Source organism: Mixophyes fleayi, chromosome 2 (assembly GCF_038048845.1).
Source record: "Mixophyes fleayi isolate aMixFle1 chromosome 2, aMixFle1.hap1, whole genome shotgun sequence".
NCBI lineage: Eukaryota > Metazoa > Chordata > Amphibia > Anura > Limnodynastidae > Mixophyes > Mixophyes fleayi.
Window position 1 is genome coordinate 54,658,340 of NC_134403.1, and position 10,277 is coordinate 54,668,616.

Consider the following 10,277-nt stretch of genomic DNA (forward strand, 5'->3'; position numbering starts at 1 on the left):
CAATGTTATTAATAGAGCAGAAACATAAGACTTATAAGAAGACCTATATTCTTCTCAGCACTAATAATTCACCCAGCATATCACTAGCAGATGATGCCATGGCAGAGCAGAAGGAGAACAAAAGCCTTCTCTGAGAAACAAGCTTTCACAAATCCGGAAACCAATTTGAAAGTGATAAAAATTAATTTGCACAGTTTAATTGGAAGCAGTCTCCTTCTTGAACGACGGACGAACAGCGCAGGCAGCTTGTGCTACAGGGTGATTGAATTTTTTGTCAGGTAGGTATATGGGAATGGCCTGCTTATCCTCCCGAGCCTTTGTGTGCAATATATTACACTCAGCCCCTGACTGGTGTTCTTTAAAAGGATCAATGCTATTCATATTATGTCCCCAGCGCCTGAAATTTCATTGATCCTGGGACTTCACCTGACATTTCTCATTATTTTACTTCCAACAGGATACTCACCGAAGGTGTGGGCTTCCCTGTGTGAACTACAGCGATGTGTCTCTGACTTTAGCTGGCTGTAGTGTCTCTTCCAGCACGCATGTTACCTATAAATGCTAAGCTGCTCGGTGCAGTAGGATTATGGTCTGTTGTCTGCCATGTTGTATCTGTCTGTTCCTAAATGTAGCTTTACCTCCCTCCTTATGCACTTCAGTACCCTACTAAAAGAAATACACCCTATTTATAGGTAGGAATTATCTATACATTGCCTGTATGTTAGATGAACCGTTATTGGAAAACAGAGATTAAAAGAACAGTCAATCTTTGTTCTGTTACAAATATAGTCTATATTTATTTACAGAGTAGCTTGATTACATTGTTGGCTAGATATACCATGTAATAATGTGTATCTAACAGCACCTGAATCTGGTAAAATCAGAGATTCTTCGCTCCTCGAGGACCAAGGTCCAACTATGTTATTCCAGATGCAGTTTTCACCAAAATTAAAATAATATAGTAAAAAAAAAAATGTAAATAATAATTAGTTTTACGAAAGAAAAAAAATGTTTTATTTAAATAGGAAAGCATTTTTTTCTGGTGGGGGCCTCTGCTATCGCCATCCTAATGTATCCCGTTTTCACTGGGTTTAGAGCTTTTCTCTTTGATGGACCTGTAAACCCCCTAATCCAGTTGTATATTGAGGCATGACAGTACTTTCTGTCTGTAGTTTATGTAGAGTGGAGTATAGCCCACCTTATCCTAGTAATTGCATTGTATTTTCTCACTTCATCAGACTGTCCGTGTCTTGTTCTCTTACAAGAACTGTTCAGAACCCGTTTTATTTTTAGGTTTTTTGTAATATTGCTGGTTGAGTGTAACATCGCTCTTGTGAGGTATAATAGTTATACACAACTACTCCTAGTAAACGCACCTCGTAGTACATAATTTTAAAATACCCAGTAATATTTCACTTCTATTGTGCTTTGTTTTTTTTCTTTCAAAATGGGACTGCTGCGCTTAAGACAGAATGTAATTCCTTCATAAATAATGACGTACTGCATTTTACTGTCCCCATCTGACCCTCCGCATAGCGGTATGACCACACTTCTGCTGAATTGGTTAAGCCCGAAGCAATATGCTTTCAGTTCCCCATGGAATCACTTCACCTGAAGCCCTTTTTGTTCCTTAGCCCTTAGCCCTCTGCCACATCTATCATTTAAGATGTGACAGTATGCATTGCTGAATTTTGAATGATCGCTGCAGTGCTTGGCATCTGTCCCTTGGAAGGATGAAGCCTTTATCTTCCTTTAGGATTTATCCATTGTCTTTTTGTCTGTGGTCAGAGAATAAAACATGTTACTTAAGTACCTAGCGTTTACAGTCTGCCTCTGTACCTGGCTGCATTGCAGCAACGTGAATCGCTTACAGCAGAAATGTATGTTCTGTCTTTTAAATAAGAATATTGTTAAAGTGGAGTCACGTTTGTCATTGAAGACTAAGTAAGGAGCAGGCCGCCATTTTTGTTTCTGGTGAAATGACCACTTGCTTCTAGGCTAGTAGGGTGAGATTTACAGTACAACTATGATTTCTTATTTATGATCTTTATGTAAAAGGTAACCTACTTATCATGTGTAAATATGATCCTTTATGCCGTCTGTGTGCTGAATACTTGTGTGTGTTACTGCAGTATGTTTATCAGATGACAGACAGAACCGTCAGAAACGTCGTCATTATCATTTACATGACTGTACCTACAGTCCTACATTAAATTATCTTCAGATAATGTCTGGGTGCTTTGGAATTCCTTATGTTAGCTGTGGAGATAAGTATTGTATAATGTTCTAACAGTGTTATACCCCCAAACCCCTGTTTTCCAGGTGATTATCCAGCTCCGAGAGCGGTCCTAACCGGCCATGACCATGAGGTGGTCTGTGTATCAGTATGTGCAGAACTGGGTCTTGTCATCAGTGGAGCTAAAGGTTCGTACAATATTTACTTCATTGTGTTTTTCCATAAACATTGTTTTTATTTCTTGCCCAGCTATGTTTTTGTAATCAGGTTTTCCTTTATATAAAACATATATTTCTGCCCTATAGCATTGCAAGAAATGAGTGATTTCCCCAACATGTATTATTGTAATACACTGTGTGCCTTCCCTGTGATTGACTTCAGCCTCCGGACACCGTGTAATCAGTGCAGGAAAGAAAGCCTTAGATGTTTACACAGGGCCTTAAGTGGGACACGTTTTACTAAACAACCTGTCTATATACACCGTTCTCCAGGCTGTTGGTCACCTACAGTCGTGAGTTTCTCCCAAACCAGATCTGAGCCCCCTGCAGGTCTAATACTTGTAGGGAGGGAAATATTGAATTGATGATGATCCACTTAATCTTTACAAATAACGGATGATACAGAGAGACATGTATTTAACCTAAAAATATCTCCTGACTCCTGAGTAATTAAGCAATGCACTCTTGTGGCAATGTCAGATTAGTGTATGGAGGGGTGGGGCTGGCTTGGAGGGGGCATATTGTGGTGGGGGCTTGGCAGTAACCGAATGAATGCCAGGGGCAGTAACAGGATGCATGCCAGGCCCTCAGTCACGTACCCTCACTTGGGCATACAAGACAATTGCACTATTTTTTCTCCCATACTGCTCCAGTGAAGGGATCAGATTTTAATGAATTCTTACTCCATAAATGGGGAAATACATTAAACAGACTGGTGGATTTACATGCATTTTCCCAGATGATTAGCTTACAAGCTATTTTGTCCCTGTCTGACACAAGTGAACATGCTAAGATCCTTTGATTGGATTTTCTCCTGAGAAGGCTTTAGTATACGGTTTCATTTAGCATGTTTTTTCTAAATAAGAGGACAGATGTCAGAAGCGCTTCAGGAAATCTCTCGATTGCACTTTATACCTAAGCTGCTGGTTACTTTGATCAGGATCCACCTCCTCTACAGCAGGACACGCCTGATACTGTCTACGTTAACTTCTATTTCTCAATAGATTTGTCATAAGCCGCCTCTCTCATTCTGATATAAGCCTTTAGTTTAATGTCTTATTATTTTTTTCATTACTCCAGATTGTTGACATTACTGCACTTTATTTGTTACAACTTGAGTTCTGTTTATTAGTCTTTTTTTTACTATTTAGCCATCAGTATTTTGAGGCAGTTTCATCTGTCTATTTTTTCATTAAGCTTCATAATCGCTGTATTGTTATTTCTACTTTTCTAAATATTTTATATTATCTCAGTTTTTTTGATTCATTTATTATGATTTGATGCTTAGCTGTTGTATTTATCCTACACATTGAAGGACAAATTGCACAGATCCACTATTTAATTGCTGTATTGATCATCTAGATTGCCCTGTACGTTTAGACTCTCTGCGCTTCTTCTAGGTTGGTGATTGACCTCACACACATTCCACTCATCAGCTGACCTGATTTACTGTACTGAAGGATTAATTCTGAGATATTGAATCGGATTTATATTTTTTGGGGATTGGGTCAAACATGGTGCACAGTGGTCGGCCAATTTGATCAAATATGACCAAACTGGCCAAACAAATCTGTATGCGTGTGGCCGACTTATCGTTAAATGAAGACCTTAAATCAATCCTTATATCTGCCTGTTTTTGTTGTATTATTAGATAGTGGGAGAGGGAAAGCCACATCTGGACTAATAAGTCTTTCGAAAACCTTTTTCTTAAAACATAATCTGGCAAAAAGAAATTTATTTAGTGAATCTTTAGGATTCTGATGGATTTGTTGGGGATATATATGGAGATGATTATTGCTGTGTAAACATATGGAGTCCAGTGGACATATTGGTTGACCCCCTGGGTAGCATCCTGCAATGTGGTCTGAACAATCGTTCATCCCCCAATGTTATTTAGCACTGCTGTCTCTCTTTGGAGTTACCAGGGGGCTGATGTAGGTAAGTGGCTGCCGAGATTCATTGAAGGTACAGCCAGCTGTGTAACTGCAGTATATGTTTCTACCTGCTTCCTCAGAGGAATGGCTGCAGTCAAGGGCACGTTGGGAATCTTTGTCATCCACCTGTCAGATTGGGATTAAAGTAGACTTTAGACAGAGGGGGGTTTCCATTGGTGGCCTGAAGTACGTATACCATGGGAGGCTAAAGAGCTGCACAACATAATGATCAGTGGTCAGTGGGGCTGCAATATGTATAGCAGTGGCTCTTACTGTGTATAGCAGTGTTGGCTAACCTGTGACACTCCAGGTTTTGTGAAACTACAAGTCCCAGCATGCTTTGCCCATATCTAGCAGCTTATTGCTGGAAAGGCATGCTGGGACTTGATGTTTCACAACATCTGGAGTGTCACAGGTTAGCCAACAGTGGTGTATAGGGATGAGGCCTGTGGTGAAGAATGTGCCCCCATGCCCAGGCACCCTCAGTTATACCACTGCTTTGCTCATACCATAGAGATATTATGTTGGGTATTTGGTGGTAGATATCATCTTGGAGTTATCCAGGCTGGTAATTACACATACAGTCTAATTTCTTGTTCCACTTCTATAAAAGGGACATAGCATGCTCCAGATATATAAACCAGTGGAAGCAAACACTGACGACAGACTGACACTTGTAGCTCATGATTGATAGCAAGAGCTAAGAGCGTTAGAAAAGTCTAGCAGTACATAACAGTACTAGCTGACATTATTGGTCATTGATTATTTTTGTTAAACCTTAGTAGCTTTATGTTTAAAGCACATAAGAGAAACAGCCTCCATAAAATCAACTCAATAATGTGCTTTTGTACACAATCATTATGTGAGATGTGTTATACACACAATTATAGACCTCTTTGTGACTTTTTTGAGATGCCAATTTACTTTCATTTCTGTGCAGCCAGGAGTGAATAATCCGCATCTCATTGAAAGAACAAGAGGCAATCACCCATAAACTGTGCATTTTCTTTACATCTGTGTTCTCACTTTCAAAAGCAAAGCAGAGTACTAGGAGAGCCTTGTAGTAAATATCCTCCCTCAAAGCCTGGTGACCTTGCCAGAATATTGCACAATTTGCTTTGAATAATTTAGCTTTGTATTGTGACGGTGTCGGTGGCTTGTGTGTCTGTATTGACGTTTACATCTAAACATATGCGCTGTTCTGGACCATACATTATACTTGTTGAAATTGAGAACGTGGAGGGCACGGTACTCAGTACATGCAGCTGAGGGTAATGTGGACAAGCAGTGACTGTGTTTAAGGAACAAAAACAGTCATGTTTAATGTCATTGTTCAGCAATTAATAAGTTAATATACTTTTTTAATAAAATTTTCCAAAACATGTTGGTGCTGTGTAGGTGCTTGTAATATTTACTGCTCCCTATGACGTCAGGGGGCGCTGTACCTCCCAGGACATTATCGTAATATAATTTTTCAGTATTCTGAGTAGGGGATAATGGGCTAACGTTCATTGGTTAAAGTTCAAACCTCACTTTGCAAGATCATTTTTAATTCTTTGAGAATTGTCTAGCAATAGTAACATGAGTTCAATAACCAGCTTTCCAGACAGCAGGTCTTAGATGCAGGGAATTCACTATTTTTCTTGTTGCTAAAATCTTATTTGGTTGTCTCTGTCTTATTGTTGGAATAAAAAGAATGAACAGCTCTATCCCCTTTCCTACATTTGCTGTATTTTGTCTTTTATCCTTTATAGTTGATTGGTAATTATAAAACATAATCTCTGAGCTCTTCTCTTGTTTCTTTTTATCTAGAAGGGCCATGTTTGGTTCATACTATTACTGGGGACCTGCTCAGAGCACTGGAAGGTCCGGACAATTGCTTGTACCCTCGCTTGATATCAGTTTCCAGTGAGGGCCATTGTATTATATACTACGAGAGAGGACGATTTTGCAACTTCAGCATTAATGGCAAACTTCTGGGCCAGATGGAGATCAGCGATTCAACCAGGGTATGTGACTTTTGGAAACTTTATTAGGGATAAACCTGATCAACATTTATTACAACTTTGTGCTCAAAATTCTCCTAGGCTCACAGAAACTTTAAACCAACATTTTTGATTTATTGTAAATAAAGATGTCGATTTGTAGTGTACTTGGTGGAAACATAGAACAGTCACAGTTATTTTTCCTGATATATCTCCTAATTTATTGTAGGTTGGCTTGTTTACAGTTTTTCATTGGTTAAGTTGACAACAAAATGACATAAAGAAGAGAATATTTCTTAATTAGTTAATGTGACTCCTCCTCTCTGTGACAGCCCACGGAGAGGAGGTCCGTTTCTTATTGGCTAGATTGGCATCAACATACCACAGAGAGGAGGACTATTTGCTATTGGTATATGTGACACCAACATGCCAAAAAGTGGAGGACCATTTATCATTGGTTTAGGCGACAACAACATGCCTCCGAGAGGTGGATCATATGTCATTGGTTTAGGTGACAACAACATGTCTCCGGGAGGAGGACCATATGTCATTGGTTTAGATGACAACAACATGTCTCCGGGAGGAGGACCATATGTCATTGGTTTAGGTGACAGCGACATGCCACAGAGAGGAGGACCATATGTCAGTGGTTTAGGTGACAGCGACATGCCACAGAGAGGAGGACCATATGTCATTGGTTTAGATGACACCAACATACCACAGAGAGGAGGACCATTTATCATTGGTTTAGGTGACAACAACATGTCTCCAAGAGGAGGACCATTTGTCAGTGGTTTATGTGACACCAACATGCCTTCGAGAAGTGTACCTTATGTCATTGGTTTAGATGACGACAACAACATGTCTCCGAGAGGTGGACCATATGTCATTGGTTTAGGTGACAGCGACATGCCACAGAAAGGAGGACACTGATTTGTCATTAGAGAGTCGCACAAAAAATTGATTTAAATCTAGCCCTAAGGTTGTATGTTCTTTGCTATGCTATTTTACTGCATGTTTTTCCTACCAAATCCAATTTTTTGTTTTAGGGATGCCTAATCTTGATAGCATAATAATTAGTCATGTTAAAACACCTCTGAATGAATGTTATGTTCTGTTTCGTCAAGGCCATTCTTCTGAGCAGCGATGGGCAGAATCTTGTGACTGGTGGAGATAATGGCGTTGTAGAAGTCTGGCAGGCTTGTGATTTTAAGCAGCTCTATATTTACCCTGGCTGTGATGCAGGAATAAGAGCGATGGATTTGTCACATGATCAGAGGTGAGTCTACAACTTAAAGATAAAATTAAACCGGTTAGATGATTGATCTACCTATCTATGTGTTTACCTGTTTATCTGCCCCCTCATACTCTTTGATGTTTGATAGATAGATTTTCATTTTAATAACTGTATGCCACATCTCCTGGCCTGCCCAAAAATGCTGCAGACTAGTATATATGCAAAACAATATTTGAATATAATTTATTTTCAAATAAATTGTCCCTATTTGTTCATCAAATAATGAGTTATCTGACATTGATTGACTTGTACATCAGTTCCTCTCCTCCCTGTTTTGATGGGTTCCGTTGGAAACCATTTAATTAGTGGAGAAATGGTTATTACGTTGTTCTCCCAGATGCTTCAGTTTCCTGGTGTCACCCCACAATCAGTAGCTTTGTATCCTGGTTGTTGATATCCCAGTGCTGCTGGGAGAATGACATGGCTGGAGACAGGATAACCATTCCCCCGGAGTTCAAGTTGTTTTCAGGAGAACCCATCAATAAGCTTTAAAAAAAAAAAAACATCAAACACTTAAACATTTCTGTGATAGAAAGTAAAATTGAAATGATTGGAAATCCATTTGTTTTAAAGCTATGATTAGTGTTTCTAAGCTTGTGTTTTTTATTAACTTCTTATATAATGTCTGATATTATGTTAAACTTTAGAAGTCATTGACCTCTTGTGTATTTCTTTTTAGGACCTTGATTACTGGCATGGCTTCTGGTAGCATTGTAGCTTTTAATATAGATTTTAATCGGTGGCATTATGAACATCAGAACAGATACTAAAGTTGACTGAAGTGCTGAATGCCAAGTTTCACGCTGAGAGCACAAGCGCTGCAGTTAAAAGACGTTGTCGTCTCTGGTGGAAGAAAGTCTGCATTGAGCTCTGTTGTACATTCCATTACACCCAGCAATAGCTGTACATTGTAGTCAGCAAACCACTTTACATTGTGTTTTTTCACCACTGAACACCAGCTGCTAAAGGATGAGGATTAGAAGAAGTCTCTGAATTATTTCAACTTTTATTTATTTCTGAAAAGCTTGTGGGACGCACTACAAAGAGACTTTTGGGTCATTCTGAAGACGATTGTGTCCGGCTGCTGCGGTGTTTAGTCCACAAATCTCACATCCCATTTCCAGCCTCTTTTCAAGCTGTGAAAAAAAAAAAAAATAATAAAAAAAAAAATATATATGTTTGATACTTTGTACATCAGATGCACATCTTTAACTTTAAAAGGGATACTTTTGTAAAAGTAAAACCTTGTATAAAGAACAAAAAAGTTTCTTAGTTTTATCGTGAAGCTAAAACGTGCTTGTACTTTAAACCTGGTACTGATGGATCGGGTATATCAGAAACAAAAGGATACAGCTTGCATTAAAGGGTTGAATATGGGTTTACCCAATCCTTTTAACATTTACACCAAAATATGCTTTGCACTTTTTTTTATTTTACCCCTTCTAAGCAAAATCCCATGAACCTTCAAAACCTAGGGATATGAAGCCATGGCTTGCCATAAATCTCTCATAAGAGACATTTGCTGTAGTTTTTTTGTTTACGATCATTATGAAGGAGAGATGAGGCAAAACATATATATACCTTGGTGTTTCCTGAGCAAGGGTCTTACATTTCACAGTGCCGAGCAACTCCAAGTTAAAAGAAATCAAGTAATTCAAACCCCTCTACCGTAAGCAGGTAATCGGGTTATGACACAGACTGATTCATGTGCTTTTATTTTTAATAAATTGCTTAGGCTTTGATTTAAAAAAAAACAAAAAACCTAATTGGTGTTAATCTATCATGTTGTGGTAGTGGCTTTACCTAAAGTCACGTTCCCACCCTAAGACACAGGGAAACTGTGTGTTTTATGATACTGCAGTGATGGCTAGCAAAATATTGTACTGATACAATGACACACCCAGGGGTAAATACACTTGTTTCTCTTTTTGTATATTCAGTGACTGTATTGTCATAGATGTACATATCGTGTCAGTAGGGCTATAAGGCATGTAAACAGGAATGTCATTTTCTCAGATTTTACACTCACTTGCAGTCATTTATTTAAAAAAAAGTCAAACAAAGAAAATGATAATTTGTATTGGCACTTTGCACCAGAAGCATATCATTATTTATTGATGTGATTATTTGTTCTCCACCTTGTATTAGTAAGTTTTACCACTGAGTTTCTTCTACATTGCTGTTTGTATTTTAAAACAAAAAAAAAAAAAAAAAAAAAAAAGGAAAATAAAGGATTCCGATACATTTGCGGAGTCAGCGTAAATATTAAGTTATTCATCACCAGTCTGTAAGCAATATCTTGAGTTGTAGCTTAGAATAGGAGGATATTGAACACCTGGAAGACGAGTTCATTTCATCTTGAAATCATGGTGAAATATTTTGGACATATCAATTCCTTAAGCTATTGTAACCATGTTTTATTGCAAAGATGTAAAATATGCCAGATGTGTTCAGTTGGAAATAAAAAATAAAATAAAAAAAAAATAAGAAAAAAAAAAAGAAAAATAAAATATGCAAACAATTAATTTTGTTTTTATCTTTATTTTTTTTTCAAACAAATTCAAAGTCATGTACTAAAATATGCTTAGGTGGTTGTCATGCTGTAAC

At 38.1% G+C, this 10,277-nt stretch overlaps 1 protein-coding gene across 5 annotated transcripts in view; it reads left to right on the forward strand.

Moving 5' to 3' along the window:
* Positions 1 to 9,945, forward strand: part of NBEA (neurobeachin) — a 468,711-nt gene extending 458,766 nt beyond the window's left edge. For all 5 annotated transcript variants that reach the window (XM_075198991.1, XM_075198992.1, XM_075198993.1 and 2 more), the window contains 4 exons: positions 2,323 to 2,424; positions 6,201 to 6,397; positions 7,501 to 7,652; positions 8,350 to 9,945. In XM_075198991.1, the coding sequence (XP_075055092.1) occupies positions 2,323 to 2,424; positions 6,201 to 6,397; positions 7,501 to 7,652; positions 8,350 to 8,440 (542 nt within the window). In that variant the 3' untranslated portion in view covers positions 8,441 to 9,945. The remainder of the gene's footprint in view (positions 1 to 2,322; positions 2,425 to 6,200; positions 6,398 to 7,500; positions 7,653 to 8,349) is intronic.
* The last annotated feature ends 332 nt before the right edge of the window (positions 9,946 to 10,277 follow it).